We start from the raw sequence: 20,729 nt of genomic DNA on the forward strand, positions 1-20,729 counted from the left end.
AAGGGGCTTCGCCGCTGTGGTGTGTGAGGCGCTGGAGGTCAGCTCCTCATTCCCAGTCCCCTCACATCGGAGATTCCCAAGTTACAGAACTTAGAAAGGCTCCCAGCTCTTAATCCTATCGTTTTCTTTCTCTGTTCCACTTTAAAACCCACAATATTTGTGCCTTTCCCACCTCTTAGCTTTACTCAGTGTCTCTGACAAGACCAGCCTGGTGGAATTTGCAAAGAGTCTGAATGCTCTTGGCCTGGGTTTAATCGCCTCTGGAGGAACAGCCAAATCCCTCAGAGATGCTGGCTTGCCTGTCAGGTACAGATGCTTTCCTATATGTCTCCACTAAAAATGTGCATTTGGGTCCTGAGGTTGCTTAAGTTGTTTTCTCCATTTGTAAGCAAAACTGCTCTGAAAGAAAGTCTTCCCTTCCTCCCCCCCAAAAACCCCTTTCCTAAAGCAAGCTTCAGAACCTTCTTGGCCAGCAGTTGGTTGACTGAGGCCAAAGAGTGCTACCGTGCAGGTCAGCACAGAGAGATATCAGGAGATGATGCCTTGTCAAGCTGTCTTGAGCCAGCTGTTTTCCCCATGAGGCACTCAGTTTTCTTGACATTCATAATCTGCCCCTAGTGCTGCTCTTCACAGCCCGGTGATCTTTGCCTGTTCCTTGGACAGGACTGATGTGTGTCAGGAACATGTTGAAGCTCACAATTGTAAACTGAATCATGTACAATTTGTTACAAAATAATGATTTGTTACAAATAATTTTCCCAGCATGGTGGTCAGCATTTCAGGTAGAGCCTTCAGGTGTTGTGCACCCACTGCTGCAGAAAGGGCATGTTTTGGCCCATGATTCTGGGGAAATCTGTTTTAGTTTCTTCCATGCTGTGATTAAAAAACAGCTCCAGCCAAACTTACTCATGTCTCTCCAACTTCTTTGCTTGGCTGTACTATCAGTGAAGCCTGAAGCAAAGAATGGTCACATTTACCCTTCCCTTTCCAATTTGTTGTTCCTTTACCATCATGAACAGTCACAGGGAGTGGTGAAACTTTAGTGTTCTGGCTTAGCTGGAAAGAAGAGTACTGACGTATTGCATCTTCTCTGTAAACGGTGTTGTCTTGGGATTTGCTTATCTTGGTTGCTTCAGTATATTTGAGAAATAACTTTACTGCTTAGTTGAGTGTGACACATTAACTTCCATTTCCATTCATGGGAAAAGCAGGTGTTGCCCTTTTGGCATGGGGAGGTGATGGTGTAGTGAAATTTATGCAATTTTTTGTATTAGAAAGCTGTGTCCTTTCTGTCTTCTGTCAGATGTAGCTTTTGCACAAGATCAACATTTGTGAAGAGTGAGAGAGCATGAAACCAACATTTTGGCTTTTTCCTGTAATCCTTCTATACCTAGAAGCATTTTGCAAACTAGGTGACACATGCCAACCATAATAAAAACAATCAGATGTGTCTTAATGCCTCATCTCAGAACTACTTCCCAGCCTTCCGCAAGAAGGATGCATCATAGCCTGTCACTCAGCACAGGTTTTTCCTAGCAGTTTAGGAATATGCCTTCCATATGTTGTGTTCTTAACAAGATACAAGATACTGAAGTTTAGAGGAATCATGAATGTGTTTTCTCCCTAAACTCCTCCTGTCACTGATGGAAAGCTGGTGATTTATCTTATTTTTTTTTACAAATGGACCAAAAGAAAGCTACATTTATTTGCCCTCCTTGCAGCCTTCAAAACTCCTAGCTTTTAAATCTCCTTCCAGTAAGACCAACATTGCTAGTATGTCTAAATTACTGTCCCAATGGGAATAATAAACATTCAACCTATAGATAAAGTTGGTATGGCACATACATATTGTCATGCTATGTTTTCCCGTTGAGCAGAGATGTTTCGGACCTGACAGGGTTCCCTGAGATGTTAGGTGGACGTGTGAAAACCCTTCATCCTGCAGTCCATGCTGGTATGTTGCTGCTAATCTCTTTCAGTCTAAAAGAGAATTGAGGGTGGGAAGAAGGGGTTGACAGATGTCTTTATTTTTTAAGGTCTGTGTGGAAGAACTGAGTAATGAGAACAGATTTGCTCTAGGGGCAGAAAGAGAGGTGAAAAGCATGGGGTGAAGTGCACAGTGGCTGAATTACTTCCTCTGTTGCTATGCTGGCATCTATGCAGTTAGCAGAACTTTTCCTCCCCAGGGCTGTAAGTAACAGGGCTTCTCTGTAAAAGCCTTTGCACATTCTTTACAGAGTCAATTTCAGAGCTGTTTGGGCAGAGAGCTCCATGGAATTTAACCTGTGCATGAATCTGGTGTGCAGCGTAAGGAACGTGACAGCATGGTCTTTAGTTGGTGATTTCTGCGTGTTGTAATATTCCTTATTCCTAGGCAGTTTGGGTTTACCCCGTGTCCTCTCTTGGATGGATGTGGGGGCTGAGGACTGTTGTCTGAAATAGAATCAGAAAGTTTATGATAGAAAGTCTCTGAGGAAAAGCACAGTCTGAAGGAAGATGTTGAATTAAATGTATGTTGGTGATCTAATTATTTTTCAATTAAGATATACTGTTTTTTGTAACTAGGCATCTTGGCTCGCAATATTCCAGAAGATAATGCTGATATGAACAAACAGGATTTCAGCCTTATAAGGTAAATGTTGGGGGACATCATGCAATCAGTTAGTAATCAGAAATGGGCACTGGAGACCAGTCAGCACCACTGAAAGGGAGCAGAAGGGATTGTAATATCTGCACATGAGAAGATCTGCAATCTCCTTCCTTTTTCCTGTCAGAAGATGCTTTGTTTTTCAAAATACAATTCTCTATGGATGCATCTTCATAGAATCACAGAATAGTTTGAGTTGGAAGGGACTTAAAGCTCATCCATTTCCAGCTGCCTGCCACAGGCAGGGACACCTTCCACTAGAGCAGGTTGCTCCAAGCCCCTGTGTCCAACCTGGCCTTGCACCCTGCCACGGACAGGGATGGGGCAGCCACAGCTTTTCTGAGCACCCTGTGCCAGCGCTTCAGCACCCTCACAGGGAAGAATTTCTTCCTAATAGCTAATTTAAGTCTACTCTCTGTCAGTTTAAAGCCATTCCCCATTGTCAAAAGCCCCTCTCCAGGTTTTTTATTGGCCCCTTTAGTCAACAAGAAGCTGCACAAAGGTCTTCTCGGAGCCTTCTCTTCTCCAGGCTGAATCAGCCCAGCTTTCTCAGCCTGTCTCCAGAGCAGAGCTGCTCCAGCCTTCTGATCATTTTCATGGCCTTCAACACTTGTAGTAAGACAAAACTAAACCAAGAAAGTTACATTCTGGTTTCCACAAGGAACAGAGGTTTTAATTTCTTCTGGTTGTCTGGGAATGTTGACACTACATTTAGTCAACGTTGGACCATATTACACTTCTTGCACAGTTGATTTCAGTACTTTTGAAGCTGGCATATCTCCCTTCAACTTGGCTCTGGGTGCACGGCAATTTCTGCTTTTGAAATACTTGCTTAGTAAATATACCCTTTGATATTTGCATAATGTTTGCTGAGTTTCAACATGTAAATAAAGAGTAGACAGGAAAAGGCAGCCAGGAACACACAGCATTTGTACAGACAGATAACGGACAGAAAACTTACTTTCCAAGAGCCATCATGGGAGCAAGTGATTTGCAGCCAGAAATTGAAGTAACACAGTTAGTGCACTAACATACCAAAGATTTTCTTCTGGTTTTGTGAGAATGTATTTACTCAGTACACTTGCACAGGGCAGTTTGGGACTATGTTTAACTACCTGGTTTTAACATCTAACTAGTGATTGTGAGTAACTAATTCTGTATCGGTGGCTAGCTCCTGGTTTAGAAACGAACAGCTGAATTGAACATAGTAAAGGATGGGAGGTACAGTTTCACTGTGGTGATTGGCCAAAATGCATCTTTGCTTTTAAAATTACTTTCAAAAACTGACATGCCTCAGATGGATGGATTTCCAGGCTGAATTTGAAAACCTGATCTTTAAAACCACAGGATGGCTCAGCAGTGGTAGCTCTTCAGGGTATGCTGCATATTAAATCAGGCTCTGCTGGATTCAGGGGGAGTAACACGCCTTTACGTCAGTGACTTACAGTGCACTTGCATCTGGAGTAGTAATTTGTATTTAGATTGTCTTACATAAAGCAGAAGGAGCTGATCCTCAGCCAGTGTGTTTTATGCATGGTTGCATAAAATTTACATACCCAAGTCAAGGTAGGAAACCTTGGTATTGGTTTATCTTGATTTCCACAGATAAAAGCATTAGCACTGTTAAAGTCCACAGATTCCTGATGGTTGGCAACAGGTCAGGAGCATGAGTGGTGTCGGGGAGAGGGAATATGTTAGAAATAGAACAGACAATGAAAGACATTGTATGAAATTTAGAGACATTGGGGGTTCTGAAAACCATACTGGAAGCTGATGATCCTTTTTGTTCATCACACAGTGTGGAAAAAAAGGAATATTAAAAGTTGGACACAAGTGTATGCATCACAGCAATTTGCTGCCTATACTGGGCACACATTGGAGTTCAATACCTTCATATATTCAGATCAAGAGAGTAAACTAATTCACTTGGATGAAAAACATTGTTTGTGAAGGTCATAAAAGGTACCTCCATTCACTGCAGTTCATGTGGCACTGGTAGGATGGGACAGGGCAAGTTATTACTTCATGCTTTCTGGAACAGGCTGCAGCTTCTTCCAGATCAGATGAAAGAACTAATTCCAGCAAGGTCCAGTCTTGTCTTGAGAGGGGGAAAGTCAATTCTCACCCTTGCTTTTATGTGCTGCAGAGGTTTTACGGGATCCAGGCTGTGCACTCAGGTGTCATATGCTGTTGGTATTTTAAAAGTCCACAAGGTGATACGTAGGTCATTCATTTTCTAGTCTAGGAAAAGTTGTGGAAAATGAGATTGTATTTTGTTTGCAATGGACCTTGCCCTGGGTGCTTACTCTCTTACAACAGTTGGTGGATGCCTATTTTCAACACTGCTGAGAGCCCACTTTGAAGTCCTTTGAAGTGTCTCAAGTTTGCACCAAAGTCACTAAACATTTAAGTGCAGACCCAGGTGTTTAAAGAAACTCTTCCTTTAAACTAACTTCTGTAAATTGTGGTTCTGTCTGCTGTAATATTGTTTAATGCACAGAGTTCAGCCAAATTTCATAATGCATTGTTCCACCACTTGGCCTTTGGCTGAATGCTGCTGTCTCTTAAGTCTTTTGGAGAAAGAAGCCTTGGCTACAGCATTTTATGCTGGTCACTGATCTGAGAGAGAGAGAGAGAGACAAGACACAAACACACTATGGTAGCTTGTGCTTGCCAAGCCCAATTTGGCATTTTTATATCTTATTGAATAACCATGCTTTTTCTCTCAATTCTCAGAGTTGTAGTGTGTAACCTCTACCCCTTTGTGAAGACCGTATCTTCTCCGGGTGTAACTGTGCAAGAAGCAGTGGAAAAGATTGATATTGGTAAGTTAAAGGGAGAACAAATGTATTCTTCAGTCAGACATGATGTTCTGGTCTCTTAAGTGGTCTCAGTTACTTTCTTTTTGTTTAGTGGCCATGCACACCCATAAAGGAAGTCTGCTGAAGAGCTCAGGTGTTGCAAGGGGCAGACTGAAGGCATAGTTGGGTAAACCTCATTGCTTTTAAGCAGACCTACAATTCAAATGTTGAGTCGCTGCTGTACAGGCTGGCAAGCCATGCTGCATAGGTGTGCAAGTCATGCACTGCCCAGGAGGAGCCTGATGTACTGTAGAAGGCTATGCTAGGAAAGGCCAGATGGAGCTTGCTTCCTACTAAACACTGAGAGCAGATTAAACCTCTTTTGCAGCTTCTGGAAGTGTAATAAAAATAAAAACCATGAGAGAAAAAGAGAACCACTGAAAGAGCTCTGTGGATTTCTGAGATCTTCACTGCAGGAGGCTGTTACAAGGAAAGGGGTTGGTCTGCACGTGTGGGAGAGTAGCTGGGACCTGAGTTGGGAAGCATGGACACCTGTACCATCAGCAGTTTTGCTCTTTCTGCTAGTTATTAACCCCAGAAGGCTGTCTGTTCCTTCAGTGCAGCAGCTCTGCTTGGCAGCTTGTCAGCAATACAGGCAGGCTTTTGTACTGTGAGGTTGGATTGAGATTGAATTTTCTTGCAGTAGTTTAGTCCAAATGATGCCCAGCAGAGCTCTCTATTAAATATTTTATGGAGTAATACTCTGCATGTAGCAGTGCCAGCCTCTACTTTTCCTTTGCAACAGCCTAGTATCTCGTATGATTTAAACTGTTGTAACAGTTGTGCAGAGTCACATTTAAGGGGGAAGTGTGGCATTTTATTTTACACAGAAGACCTGGGCAGGAGTTGTTAATATTTGCAGAGGGCTTTGGGAACCTCTGTTGCTTGGTAGCATAGAAGCAAATCTTCCTGTAAGAGCCCTCCTCAGCCCAGTGTTGCAGAGGATGGTGCTTAAGTGGTAAATGGACATGAGCCATCCTCTTCAGGATGTGGTTGTACTACTTGAAGACATTCTTGCCCCAGTTGCTGAGTGCAGCTTGGGACCTGTTTCCTTGCTACTGCAGCTCTGCCTGTGTCTCCAAGGGCCAGTCACCAGTGGACTGAGTCAAACTCACCAGCCTTGTGTGTTTCAAAGAGTACTCTTGCAGTCCTTTCTTGCTGGAGAGAAGGAGGCACATTCATCAGGCATAAATGATCCATTGATGCGTGTCCTTTCTTGGCCTCAGTTGTGGCTCCTATGACCATGTGCAGAAGGGAAGTGCTTCATGCCTCCATCCTTCTCTTGCAGGAGGAGTTGCCTTGCTGCGGGCAGCTGCCAAGAACCATGCTCGTGTGACAGTTGTGTGTGACCCTGCAGACTACTCTGCAGTAGCAAAAGAGATGGTGACATCAAGGGACAAAGACACTTCCATGGAGACCAGACGTCACCTTGCACTCAAGGTTGGTTGTATTGGCTTGCAGTGAAGGGCTAAGCCAGGCTCATTTGCCTTTAAACACCAAATCCTTTTGATGCTCCTAAGTTGACAGGTCTGTCAACATTCTGTCCCCAGGCTTTCACCCACACTGCTCAGTATGATGCAGCCATCTCTGATTACTTTAGGAAGGAGTACAGCAAGGGGGTGTCCCAGCTGCCCCTGAGGTATGGAATGAATCCTCACCAGAGTCCTGCGCAGCTCTACACGATGAGATCCAAACTTCCCATGACAGGTGAGGCCTAGGCTGTGCTGGCCAAAAAAGAGCTCTGGGATCACTAGGAAAGGAGATGGTTGGGCATATCTGCTGGTTGTCTTTAAAACTGAAACACCACCTTGTACCTTAGTCCAAAGGATGGCTGGCGAGCAGTGCCTTAGCAACTACTTTATTACTGAGTGGCACTAGCTTTGCAGTGGAAAGGTGGAGCTGTGTGAGACAGAGAAGCTTGTCTCCTGCCCCCAGCAAGACTTACTATAGCTCTGCATTCCCTGTTGGTGTAAGATTGTGTGTCCGCACTGAAGACAATTGGAACAGATTTACATGATGAACTTTCTGCTTGACATCAGATCCAGATTTTGTGAAGGAAGACCTCCTCATCCTTTTAAGATGCTTTGCTACTTCCTGTTTTCCTTATTTAGTTGTCTTTTTTGCTACCATTTACTCTGTCTAAAAACCAAGCTATTTTCTCTAGGTTTGAATGGGGTTTTGTTGTTTGATTTATTTGATGGTTTTGAGTACAAGTTTTTTACCTTGGCTGTTTTAACTGCTGCTTCTGCTGGTGGTGGCAGAAGAAAGGGATACGAGTCTCACTCACGTGAGTTTGGGACAGGTCTGGTGTGTGTCTCTGCTGTTTTGCAGGGTGTGCCACCCATGACAGCATGGTTCCATTAAGGGAGATCTCTGATTTGGAGAGAAATAAAGTTTGGCTGCTCTTGTTTTTGAGTTGCCTTGTTGGTACAGGCAGTTCTTGCAGGGCAGAGCAAAGGGTTTGGAGAATAGAGTTTTAAATGGGCTTTACTCTTGGCATGGATTTCTGGTGAAAGGACCAGATCAAGCATTTTAATACGAACTTGCCCTAGATTTTGTGTCTGTGAGTGGTTCTGTTGACATCAGTTAGAGACAACGTGTGCTTAAAGTTTGGTTAGTGTCAGAGTACTTTGTTGAATCAGAGCCATAGTTTATATAGTAGATTTGTAAAGAAATTTGTATACTAGATTTGTAAAGAAATCTACCCTTCTAGTGGATGTGCTGTTTGTGTTCTTCCCTGACAAGTCTGCCTATGCACCTTGATCAAAATCAAGCTCTGGTAGGCTTCCTCAGAAAGAGAGAGCTCTTGTTCCAAATACTTGCCAGTTGAAGAACTCAAAGAACATAAGGGGGAATGTTCTTTTTTTGTTCCCCTTTCACGAAAAGAGGGGTGCATGGGGACAGTGTGTGTTTTGCTTCAAGGTCATGTCAACAGCTTCTGTTAGGGAAGAGAATTATATTGGCATACATTTGTCCCCAGTCTCAAGCCTGTGCATTCCTTACAAGTCACTGGAGCTTTTCAGGGCATTTAACCAGTTCCTGAGGAGCCAGTTTAACAAGAACAATTCGTAGTGATTTCAGTTCTTGGCGGGAGAAATCTCTTCTGCTTGTTCTCCAGACTCTGGGGAGAGGGGTCTGCTTGCTTTAATGCATCTATTTGTGTGCTGTGTTTGCAGTGGTGAATGGCTCTCCAGGGTTCATCAACTTGTGTGATGCTCTCAATGCCTGGCAGCTGGTGAAGGAACTCAAGCTGGCATTAGGCATTCCTCCTGCCGCCTCCTTCAAACATGTCAGTCCTGCAGGTAGGGTGGCTCCATGTTGCCATGCTATTCTCTTTGAACAGACCCCAGACTTTTGGCAGGCCCTGTCAGTGGTGTATCCATGTCCCTTACCCTGCCAGTCTGGGGAGGTCCTAGGACTGAGTGCCCTGGCTTGTATTTCCCACTAGGTGCTGCTGTTGGAATACCTCTCAGTGAAGAGGAGGCGCAAGTCTGCATGGTGCACGACTTCCACAAGACCTTAACACCCTTGGCATCTGCCTATGCACGAAGCAGAGGTGAGAAGTCCAGGAATAAACTAGTGTGTCCAAAGAGCTGAGCTGAATTCTCAGCACGTGAGTAGCATGCTTAGCACTAGGCAGGCTCTTCCCCTTGCATTGTACTCCTCCTCTGTAGGGCTTTTCTCCATAAGGTTCTGATTGAATGAAATGTCTGTGGAACATTGTTCTCCTAGTGAGCAGACCTATTGTTTCAAAGAGGCTAAAACCATTTTGGATTCTGTTCCTTGATGGATATAGAAGATGTATAGATTTTATTTATTTAATTAAATATATGTATGTACACACACACACATACTAACATAGATCTGTGGGGTTTTGGCTAAAGGACCTGGATAAACAGCTGTGCTGGTAGCACACTCAGCCTTCCACTGCAGATGGGGTGCTCAGGAGTACTTGTTTGGAGTAGAAATGTTTCTGCCTGGTATTTGGTGGGTGCTTTTAGTGCTTTTGTTCTTCAGAGCCCACAAGCCCCCCTCCCCCAAATAAGTAAATAAAAATAGCTTTCTCTGCTTAGCTGAGGTACTTTGCCAATTCTCTCATTTTCCATGGCATTCCTAGAAACTCTGCACAGATGAGAGAAAGCAAACTTATTTGACAAGGGGCACATTGGCTTGGATTAGTTTTTCAACCTCTAAAGACCACCTTTGAACGTTGCCCCGAGAAAACCATTGCATGATTGGTAGAAAAATAAACCTTTAGAATGGCAGGGACAGAAGAATTGTCCTTGTTAAGTAGCAGAGCATCTGTGGTGGGAGCTGAGTTCACCTTAGCTATGTCATTAAATAGAATGTATATTAAAAAAGCTTTTATATTTAAAAAAGCTTTTTATCTGGCTCTGGTTTCTTACAGGAGAAGCCAGATGGGAGCATAGGCATCTAAAAACTTTCCTCTTTTTCCAACTGCCTCCCATCTAAAATCTTTCTGCATGACCTTTGCCTCTCCTTGTCCTTTTGCCACCATGGCTACAGCAGAGCTGCTTGTGGGGATGGAGGTAGTCATTACAGAGTTAGACAAATGCAATGGAGAAGGAAGACTATCTGAACTATGGGAATATTGAAAGGTGCATGTGTTTGAGGTAGGATTTTTCATCCTTGTTGCTCATATATGGTCTATTTTATTTTTGCTGTAGGATTAAATTATTAGCTGTCATGGCAATGGACTGCACTGTAGGAGCAAAGACTTTTCTTTGTGTTATGCTAGAGTTTGCTAAGTTGCTGAAGGTAGGATTTTGCAGGTGCTGACCGGATGTCTTCTTTTGGTGACTTCATTGCCCTGTCTGACATCTGCGATGTGGCCACAGCCAAGATCATTTCCAGAGAGGTTAGTTAAACAGCACCAAAGCCTTTGAGTGTGAAAAGGAGAATTGCACTAGATGGAGTCATTGGTTTGTAACAGCTGTTCTGTTTGAATTTGACCCATTTTACTCAAGACTATTGGTCCATTTGTGTAATTTTGTATCTGGAGGGCAGAATTTACACGTATCTTTTGATGCGTTTTTCTCCCTACCAGTTAAAACCTGGCTGTGTGCTAGAGCCTGTGAAATAGCAGTGCTTGAAATGCTGCTTTCCAGGAAGGTGATTGCAAACCTCTGCCTCTGCGTAGGCCTCCGGAAATGAGCCCTGATTACTCTGTCACAAGTCTTGTTGAAGGGCTGTAAGTGGAACTACAGAGGACGAGAGAGGTGGTGGCCAGCCTCTTGCCCAAGGCAGGAATGTGGCTGTGGATTGCTATGTGCTCGTTGATACAAGTTACGTGTAGGCTCAGCCACTTTCCAGGCTGCGCTTTTTATTTTGCTGGATTCAACATGAACTCCATAGCTGACTGCATTGCACAAGTCTCTAGTTTACATACAGAGTTAAACAAGTGAGAATTAATGCTTTACCGAACACCTTCATCCCATTATATGTTGCTTACAATGTTTTTAGAGAGGGGGAAGTCACAATGCAAAGGGCTGTCTTGTACATTGGAGACTTATTTTCAAACAAATGGCAGAGAACATTTGACTGAATTGTGAGGAAAATGTGGTATCCTATTACTTAGAAACAAATAAAACCTCACCTACATTGTAGGATAAGAATGGGAAAGGTGTATATTGCTTCATGGCACTGATGAATGGAAACTGCTCAGTTTCAAGGCTGTTAACAGCTCTTTTGCCAATATTTTTGTCTCATCAGGAGTGTCACTGTTGAAATAAGGATCTATTTTTTTAAGCCATGTTTACTGTTAGGGCTGGAAAATGGGAATGTTGTTCATGACTGTTTCCCCCTAAAGAGGAATGTTAGTTACTAGTTCCATTCTGCTTAAAGTGATGGTGGCTATTTTTTAGTAACTCTTGCCAAGAGCTTACAGCACTCTGCTGCTCCAGTTTCCAGGACTGAAACCAAAGTTGTAATGGTGCCTTTGGTATTACATGGTACATACAGACCCCAAGAGATGTGCCTTCAGTGCTTTTCTGGAAGTGGCACGTGGAGCTTTCAGTATCAGCGCCTCTTTTTTTTTCATGTGGGAGCTGAAATCTATGTGTTGCAGGTATCTGATGGTGTGGTAGCTCCTGGCTATGAGGAAGAAGCTCTCAAAATCCTTTCCAAAAAGAAGAATGGTGGTTACTGTGTCCTTCAGGTTTGTACTCCTGCTCCACTATGAACCTCTGCTGCTCTTCCTGTACCTGTTTTTCACAGAAGTTAGCATCCAAAGAGCTAGGGGGGCTGATCCAGGTCCTTCTACAGTGCCCAGAAGTGTTTCCCCTGGGTCTTTGGGAATTCCTGTATGAGCTGGAATTCCACCAGCAGTGTTGTAGTCATGTCATTATAAAATTACTTCCCTCTACAACTACAGTGCCTTCCTTGGCTTTCACAGTGATGTGGATTTAAAGTAATTGAGTCTATGACCAGCAAGAATACTTCAAAGAAACAGAATTTCTGTGCTCTCTTTGCCAGCTTTCCCCTCACTTCTGCTGAATTTGTTTTCTCCCTGAATTCTTTGTATCTAAGATACAGTGATGCTCTGAGTCTTATCACTGGAGGAAGTCTTCTCTGGGCATGGGGTATTCATAGGGCAGTCTACACAACAGTCAGTGATGAAGACAGCAGCCCAGAGTTTGGATCTGGGATGATGCACCTTTACATGCTGCAACCAGGATGCTTGTCAAGAAATACTACTATACCGTGGTCAAGACAGTATCAGGTTGCCTTCGTAGTTCCTGCAGTGATCCTTGGGACTTCAAAAATCATCCACTTTTGGTGAACATGACTAATGGATTACGGAATGCTCTCAGAGCAGCCAGACAGGTCTTATTTCTGCTTGACTCTGAGAGACAAATGAGCAGAGAACTTTGCTATAACGTTACAAAAGGAAAATCCAAGGCTTAGCTGAAGCTGCAATTGTAGTGTTACTGCCAGGGGAGCTGTAGAAGATGGCTCAGGAGCTCCAGGCAAGAAGGAGTGAAATGGCAGACAATTTTGGCAGCTGATTACTTCCTGAATTCAATCAGCTTTGCAAGGAGGAGGTTGTACTGCTTAACCCTGTATCTTCAGGGCCTGTCTGCAGAGAGATGCTGAAAGTTGGTTAGAACAAATGTAAATAGGTTATGGAAACCACATTCAGAGGTGATAGCCTTAATCCAGTTTACTTCATGTCTCAATAACCTGAACTGCGGCTACCAAAATTCTAAATAAGCCCATGCATGGGTAGATCTGAATGCAATTTGTAACGGTTTCATTTAACTTTACCCCTTACACTGCTGCATGCTTGATCAGAGATGTGCCCCAAGAGAGTGCATCTCTGGAAATAAGCACATTCACTGCTCTCTTGAACATCAAAGAGGGTTGGGAGTTGTACCTTGAGGCATGTATGAAGCAACTACTTTCCTGTGCAAGACTGGAAGACTCTCTTTGTGTGGATGTCTTCCCCTCCCTGTGCAAAACTAGAAGACTTTGTACATTTTTGTGGCTTGCAATGCGAACATTTGTATATAAACATCTCTACTGCATTACCTCTCTTCACCCTGTGCTTGTCACCCTGTGCTGTTGAGACCTTGCTGCTCCAGTTACTTCTAATTACTTCTGATGATTTGATGTTGCTTTCTATAAACAGTTCACTTCTTTTGGTATTCCTTAGATAACAAGTTTTAACTGAAGCTGTTAGTGGATGTAGGCTTTTAATTGCTCTAAGAGCATTTTATTGGCCTCTCCTTTGGCTTGTAGATGGATCCCCATTATGAGCCAGATGACAATGAGATTCGAACCCTCTATGGATTGCACCTCATGCAGAAGAGGAACAATGCAGTCATCGACCGGTCCTTGTTCAAGAACATTGTTACAAAGAACAAAAATGTAAGTGTCAGGAGATGAACGAGCTTAAAGCCTGGTGGAATGAGCTGGTGTGCTTTCAAGGAGGAAGTCATCACTGATTTGTTTTAAGAGCTCTTAAAATACTTTAATGAGATTTAATTGGCTTTTAAATTGTTTTGACAGTGCAGCAAATTTCTGGACCAAATATAGTAGTAGTTTGCCTTTGGTTTGGTTCCTTGCATAAATAAGAGGAGCCAAACTTTGCCCTTTATCTCTGACTAGCAAAATATTTGTATTTCTTATAAGTAAGAAGCTACCGTATGTGATTCCTTATGGTGAGACAGCCATGTGCTTAGGATCTCTTGTGATCTCATTCTGACCCCCTGTTTAGTTCTCCCTTTTGTGTACAGTGTGTTGTGTAAACTCCGGCCTTGCTAATACTAGTCGCATCATCAGAAAGTTATCAGTTATTTCTTTGTCTTTGATCCTGTTCTCATTAAAAACCAAATGTTAATGAGCACGTGATTAATCCTGGGCTCAGAATGTCAGAAGACATCGAGGTAATAAAAATAAGCTTAGTAAATTAGTAATGGAACAGACTTAATAATACTTCATGCAGACACTGAGCTCTATTGTTTTGTGGTGATCTAGTGTGTACTTAAGCATGCGCTTAGCTTTTTGCCTATAAGCACATCTGATGTCAATGAGCAAATACATAAGACATTGCAGGCTTAATGCCAGTGATAGAACCCTCTTGACCTGGTGAGATTGAATCATAGAATCAGCTAGGTTGGAATAGACCTTTAAGACCATCAATCATTACCCCAGGACTGCCAAGACCATCACTAATCCCTATGAGCTATGAGATCAGCTGCCAAACCAGTCATTTACAGTTTTTAATCTAAACAAAATTTGCTGATAATTGAACAAACCAGGATCTTTTTAGTTACCTTATTTTCCCTCTCTATGCTGCAGTACTTGTGATGGCTTTGGGGGTTTGCAGATCACAAGCACATGGCTAGTCATGGTTGTTGACAACAGTGTTTTGTTTCAGCTGCCTGAGTCTGCTGTCCGAGACCTGATTGTTGCCAGCATCGCTGTTAAATACACCCAGTCCAACTCGGTTTGCTACGCCAAGGATGGGCAGGTAACCAAATCAGGCAGCTCTCGAGTGTGCTTGCACAGCCAGGCTGGTCAGAGAATGCTTTTGTCAGGCTCGAGTTCTGAAATCATTTAGCATACAGGAAGCTATTAAACAGGTACAGATGAAGTGCCCTAGACAGCACCGTGCAGAATGGTAGCTAAACGTTTGTTTCTCAAGAGGCTGCTTCAAAACCTTGGTGTAGTTTTTTCATGGTAATGACCAGGCTGGTTCCTTCAGGGGTAGGGTTGGAAAAGCTCTTATGTGCTTCTGCAAGTCTGGCCTCGAGTCATTTCTTTTTAACTACTTTGCCCTTTTATTTAATATTTTACGTTATTGTCTGTATAGAGCCTTAGGAAATGACAGGAGTTTTCACAGCTGTATTCTGACTGTCTGAATGGCTCTTAGTTTGAGTTTCGCTTCTTATCTAAGAAAGATGGGATAGGCTTTATTTTTACCCCTTCGGGGCATTAGAAATCTTCTATTCTCTCAGATTTAAAAACTTACAATAAATAGGATTTATAGGGCATTATAAAATGTGTAGTTGAGATATGAATCTTGAGTTAAAAAACCCCAACAAATCAGTTAACACATCAGTTGTCCTAAAGTTGTTGTACATGTATTACAAAATGTATTTTTGCCCACCAGCCTGTTCTCATAATGCTGTTGTAACATGGTAACTTTTCCATGGGCCTGCATTATTTTTTAGAAGTACAGAATTCAAGACAAAGAATGTTTTTGATCTTGGGCTTTAGTACATCATAACTCAGCAAAATGGACCAAATGGGTACGTACAGCCTGTGAGTGAGCTGCAGTGCTGTCCTTTTTGCATTGGTACTCATCTGCATTTGTTGGGTTGTTGTTACAGCCTGGAAAACGTTGCAGCGCTGTCTCACAGCTCTTCCTGGGGTCATATGTTGTATGGTTCTTGAAAACACATCTCTGGAGATCTGGCATTTTTCTTTTATTCAGATTTGGGGTTATTTTTTCCTTGCTTTTAAATGGTTCTCTGTACTCAAGAGTGTCGGTTCTCATAGCCCCAGAACAAAGGTGTTACTATCTTTGCTCCTTTTCCCTCATTACAGCAGCAATTTCCCCAGTGCTTTTGCAGGTCTGGACAGAACATGGTGCTGCAGATGTTTCTGAAATGTGTGTGGTAATGCGTGTACCATATGGAAGGGAGAAGGCATAAGGGAGGAGTGAAAAGCAGTGTGGGCAGGCAGGGATTTAACTAGCTGGGCTTCAGTGATGTGCATATTTGCAGGCATACATTTTAATCAAATACACACGTGCATTGTCTTGGTTTGCTGCATGTGTGACAGGGAAGATGGAAGATGAGAGCTCTGTGCTGCACTAAGAAACAAGTGTCTTTTTTACCAGTAAAGGTCAGCAGCCATTCCAATCAGTTACTCAAGGAGGTGGTGAATCTGCATTGGGGTGTTCAAATTAAAGCTTGATGTCTTCCCAAAAAGACTCAATACAGTCCAAATGCAGAAACAGAAGTGGCATCGGTGTGCTATATGCTATAAGTAGTGATGGAGGAGCTCAGAGGGAGCTCCCTTCTGGTTTTAACATCTCCAAAAGCTTCCTGAGACTTAAGTATTGAGAGCACTGTTCTTAAAGTATAGATGGTGAAAGAAATAAGGTCCATGGAAACCCAGTCTTACTAAGTGGTTAGCTTAGATCCATCTTGGTAATACTGTGCAGAGCTAACTACTGGTTGTATCATTTACCAAGACATCAGATGTGTACAGGAATATTTGGGTGCAAACCAATAGCATGATCACCAGGGATGGAAGGTAACTTCCAGAGTGTTACACTTAAAGCTTTTCCAGGATCTGACTTGGTTGGGGGCTATGTGAGCCAAGCCTGGGAAGCACAGCTTTCCTTCAGTGCTTTTGGTTTTCCAGGGGTTATTTCAGCCTCCCAGCATCCCCATTGTCCAGCAAAACTCTTGTGTATCACACATCCAGAATACTTTTGACAGCTTTGTTGGGTTCATGAATGGATTGACAGCTCCAGCAAGGGCTGGTGCTGGTGTTAATAAGTTCTGGGAAAGCATTTGTGGATTTGAGTGGCACATCATTCGCAGTAAGGCAGTAGCCACTAATTGCAATAACACTTGCACATGTTTTGTCTGACTTTCAGCACCCACAAAGCCAGTCTGTAACATGTTGATTTACCATTTCTTTAATGATACAATCAGGTTTCAAAGTAGCAATTGAAAATTCTTCTCTTTCTTTATTCTCTGCACAGTAAGATTAAACAAACCTGTTAATTTACCTGCCTGTTTTCCACCAGTGGTGCACACATTTGTCAATAACCTCATTGTTTTGTCTTCCCAGTTGTGAAGTCCTTCATTTGATTTTTGTAATTCCAAATGTATTTAGGGGTTTTATTTTCATATTCAGGGTAAATCTTGGAGTAAATCCAGGCCAATCTGGATCATTTTGCAAGGATCCTTTGGGCATTATTCATCTCGTCTGCTTTTGCACAGTATTCCAACTATGGGGCGCATGTTTGGCTGTTTTGTGGGCCAAAGTGTTTTGGTCAAGTAGTTCTCAGTTTTCACCCAAGCTTTTCTTTGAAGTGATTTTTCTACTCATGCTGTATTCCTGTCTCCTGCTACTCCTCACACTTACTAGGCCCTGCTTAAACACTTCTTGATTCCCAGAAGATTAAAGTCTGAAAGAAACATAGTTAATTTTTGTGCAGAAAATAGGCAGAAAACAGAAAGGGAAGGATTCCTTTGTGGAGGATTTTGAGTTTTCAGCTATGGTTTGCATGGGAGAAAGCCAACATTTGATGAAGTGAGAGAGATTTTCATATGAAATGAAAAAGGCAGAGAACAGGTATGCTCAGACAGGGTGAATAGAGATTGAGGTACAAGTCTATAGTTTGCATTGAGCAGAAGCTCAGCCTTCTGGTTTCTCCTATCTAGACCAGGAATTCCAGGCTAGACTAAGGAAATGTTCCCCAGTAGTGTTGCATCAAAACACGTTTTCTGCAAAAAAGGATTTCACTTTCTCTGGATCAGCATTTTCCAGTGAAAAGCATCTTACTCTTCGAGGCTGTAACTGTGAACTTCCTTCTAGAACAACGTGGGCTTATCAGAAGGAGGCACAGAGAAGCAGCTTTTATATTCTCTTGCCCAATAAACCACTATAAAGCCGGTTCTGTGTGGTGCAGGTAATATCTCTGTAGATTTGGGATGCATATGGAGAGTTTGCAGGATACATCACTTCAACTGACGCACAAAGTTCCTGCCATTTTGGAGTTGTTGAATATGAGCCAAAGTTTTTAAGCATCTTTTGACAAAGTTTAGGTCATAAAAAACATATTTTGAGTAGCTCAGAGAGAAAAGGAAAGCACTCTTTTTGAGGAGGGTGCTGATGGGTAGCAGAGCTGTACCTCTGCTGTGTGCCCGTGGAGGAGCTGTGCGTGGCTGGGACTGCACTGGCCTGGAAACACTTTCTCAACACCATTGCTCTTGTTGGCTGAAGGCCAGGGCTTGGAGCAGGCAAGCCAGTCCCATCACAGCTGGGCAAGGTGGCAGCAAGGTGCCACAGCTGTGGCAAGGCCACAGCTCAGAATTACATGCTGAAGATGAGGCACCATTCTGGCACAGGGCATTGCAGTTCTGGCACATGACATCACATGAAACTTGGGAATGTTTCATGGTGTTTTGGTCCCTGCTACCAGCAGTCTGTCCAGAGCTCTCCACCACCTGCATCCCCAGCTACACATTTCTGCTTTAGTCCAGCCCACTCTTGAGGGCCAAGTGATGCTTAAAGGTGTGCAGTGTATGAGAATTTTAAGCCCTCTCCTTTGTCCATGGTGAGAAGCTACACCTCTGTGGAAGAGATGATGTACCTACGTGCAGCTGGTGTGCATCCTGTGTGATGCAGGGTCTCCTGTGCGTTTGAGGGTTAAACAGGGTGGCCATGAGAGCAGAGGAGTGTTTGTAGAGGGGAAGGTGTCACCAAGCCATGGGAAACTTTGCATCTATTTAATAATTATTATAATACTAATGTCCTTGTGGGTATGTTAAGCACTGATGACTTCAGTTATAGCTGAGCAAATGATACTAGCTAGCAGCCCAAGCCTTTTATTTGCTCCTTGGGGGACTAGTATCCAGCAGCATGTTTAACAGTTCTGGTAAGAGGTGAAATCACTGTCTTGATGAATGAGAAGACAAATGATTCATTCCCTTGAGGGCAGCCTTTGACTTACAGCTTAACCTTCTGTTTCAGCCTGAGCTGGAAACTCTGAGGCATTGGCCAGAACTGCTAGTAGCGTCAGCACGGTGTCCCTGGAGCAATCCCCATGCAAAGAGTCTGGTGGACCGTTCAGCTATGGCTTCATAGCAGGAGGAAGTTAGAGGAGAGACTTGTTTTCTGTCAGATCTCTGGTTTGAAATGGCAGGAGCTCTCTTTGGGAAGCAGGACCCACAGCTCTGAAAGCCACTGAGAAAAGTTAACAGCCTGAGTTTGACAGCCATGGTGGCCAGGTCTGGGGTCTGGCCTTTGTGTGCCTGGCATGCAGTCATGGCAGGGCAAAGCTGAGGGACAGCAGGCAGTGTGGAGCCCAAGAGACCTCAGCTCAGTCCCTTGTACTTGCCAATTGTGAGTGCAGGCAGACCATGTCTATAGGGGTTGTTGTACCAGTGTCCATAGCCAAGATGTCTCCAGCCACACTCAGTGTCAGCACCTAAGAGTTGCCTTTGTGGGGATGCAAGAGCTTGTTTGCAGTGTGCGTTGAACTGTGACAGATGGCTTGCAGAGTGCCCTGACCACCGGACTCCAAAGAATCTCTATGTACTTTAACCTATAGTGTACCTGAAAAAATGACGGAGGTTGAATGTGCCTGAGAAGTCCTAAGAAAGTGGTCTCATAAAAGCAATTGGAAACTGAGCAAATACCATCTTCTCATAGCAGCTTCCTGGAGGAAATAGAAAAATCACTGTTTGTACTTAGCTTCCGGAAGCACTGTGTCTGATACCAAACAAGTGCTATTAAATAAGGTCAGCAACAGCTATACTGAATTACACCTGGACTCTCGGGCAGATGGCAGAGTAGGAAATGTGCTTGTAGCTCCAAGGCCTTGACAATTCATGCGGTGTAATAGTCCTACTGACCAGCCTTCCCAGCTGAGCAGTGGATTTACTCTGTTATGGACAGACAAACTGTCCTGTAATCCAGTACATACCACCGCTGATCTCTTTAAGGTGATGGTGTTTGGGTGACTCGGGCTCAGACTTTAGTCCTCTAACAGAAGTGCCCTTTTCAAGAGCAGGTAGGCAGCCTACCATCTTTTAGCAGTCACATTTGTTTCTGCAACCAACGGGGTTTTGTTTTGCTTGAAACAAAAGCTGTAATTGTATCGCTCTCCTGAGGTTAACAGTTTGGCTCTGATGGCTGGGGCTGTGTTGTTTAGAAGGATGAAAGAACGTGATGGCTGTCAGCTCAGCAGAGCCCTGGAAGTGAGCAGTGCAGAGAGCTGCCCCTGTCACTGCTTTACAGCAGAGGGGATGCAGGTATTTTCCGGGTTTTCCTCACTAATTACGTACACTCTTACTCTGGTTCAGTGAGGAGCAGCTGATTTGTGGGAGGTCTTTCCTAATTGCTCAGCTGGAACTGCAGCTCTGACTGTGGTCCCTGTGCAGCAAGGTGTGACCATGCTTCGTACCTCTGTGCTGCAGGTCATAGGTATCGGAGCGGGCCAGCAGTCCCGGATCCACTGCACGCGGCTGGCTGGGGACAAGGCAAACAACTGGTGGCTCCGGCACCACCCGCGGGTGCTCTCCATGAAGTTCAAAGCAGGTGTGAAGAGAGCAGAGGTCTCCAATGCCATCGACCAGTACGTCACTGGGACCATTGGTGAGGTAAGGGCTGGCTGAGGGGTTTCCCTGGAGATTCCAGCTTCTTAGTCTTTATGTAGTACTTAAGCCTGGCTTGAGTTTTGGTGTTGTCAGTAATAGATGATCCCAGAGATCAAATGACCAGGGCCCAGGATGGTGACTTCCCCAGTGGCCCAGTGGCAAAGTGCCCCTGTGATACTGCATCCGCTGCTTCAGGTACTGGAACCTGCCCTGTGCTTTGGTGTGCAGCTTGGTTTCGTCTGATAATTCCCCCAGCAGTAAGGAAGAGTTAAAGCTACAGTTAATGCTTCTGCTCTCCCTGCCTTGTCAGTGACACCTTCTCACATGGTGCTGTTTGCTTGTGTGGCATTC

General features: G+C 43.8%; 1 protein-coding gene across 1 annotated transcript in view; it reads left to right on the forward strand.

The window, feature by feature from the left end:
- Window positions 1-179: 179 nt before the first annotated feature.
- Window positions 180-20,729, forward strand: part of ATIC (5-aminoimidazole-4-carboxamide ribonucleotide formyltransferase/IMP cyclohydrolase) — a gene marked incomplete at its 5' end in the record, with an annotated part of 22,069 nt that continues 1,519 nt past the window's right edge. The window contains 13 exons of the mRNA XM_010018471.1: window positions 180-306; window positions 1,878-1,954; window positions 2,566-2,632; window positions 5,384-5,472; window positions 6,797-6,948; window positions 7,059-7,215; window positions 8,685-8,810; window positions 8,957-9,064; window positions 10,302-10,387; window positions 11,597-11,686; window positions 13,270-13,398; window positions 14,411-14,503; window positions 20,199-20,381. Of these exons, the coding sequence (XP_010016773.1) occupies window positions 180-306; window positions 1,878-1,954; window positions 2,566-2,632; window positions 5,384-5,472; window positions 6,797-6,948; window positions 7,059-7,215; window positions 8,685-8,810; window positions 8,957-9,064; window positions 10,302-10,387; window positions 11,597-11,686; window positions 13,270-13,398; window positions 14,411-14,503; window positions 20,199-20,381 (1,484 nt within the window). The remainder of the gene's footprint in view (window positions 307-1,877; window positions 1,955-2,565; window positions 2,633-5,383; window positions 5,473-6,796; window positions 6,949-7,058; window positions 7,216-8,684; window positions 8,811-8,956; window positions 9,065-10,301; window positions 10,388-11,596; window positions 11,687-13,269; window positions 13,399-14,410; window positions 14,504-20,198; window positions 20,382-20,729) is intronic.

Source organism: Nestor notabilis, unplaced genomic scaffold, assembly GCF_000696875.1.
Source record: "Nestor notabilis isolate BGI_N333 unplaced genomic scaffold, ASM69687v1 scaffold3067, whole genome shotgun sequence".
Lineage (NCBI taxonomy): Eukaryota > Metazoa > Chordata > Aves > Psittaciformes > Psittacidae > Nestor > Nestor notabilis.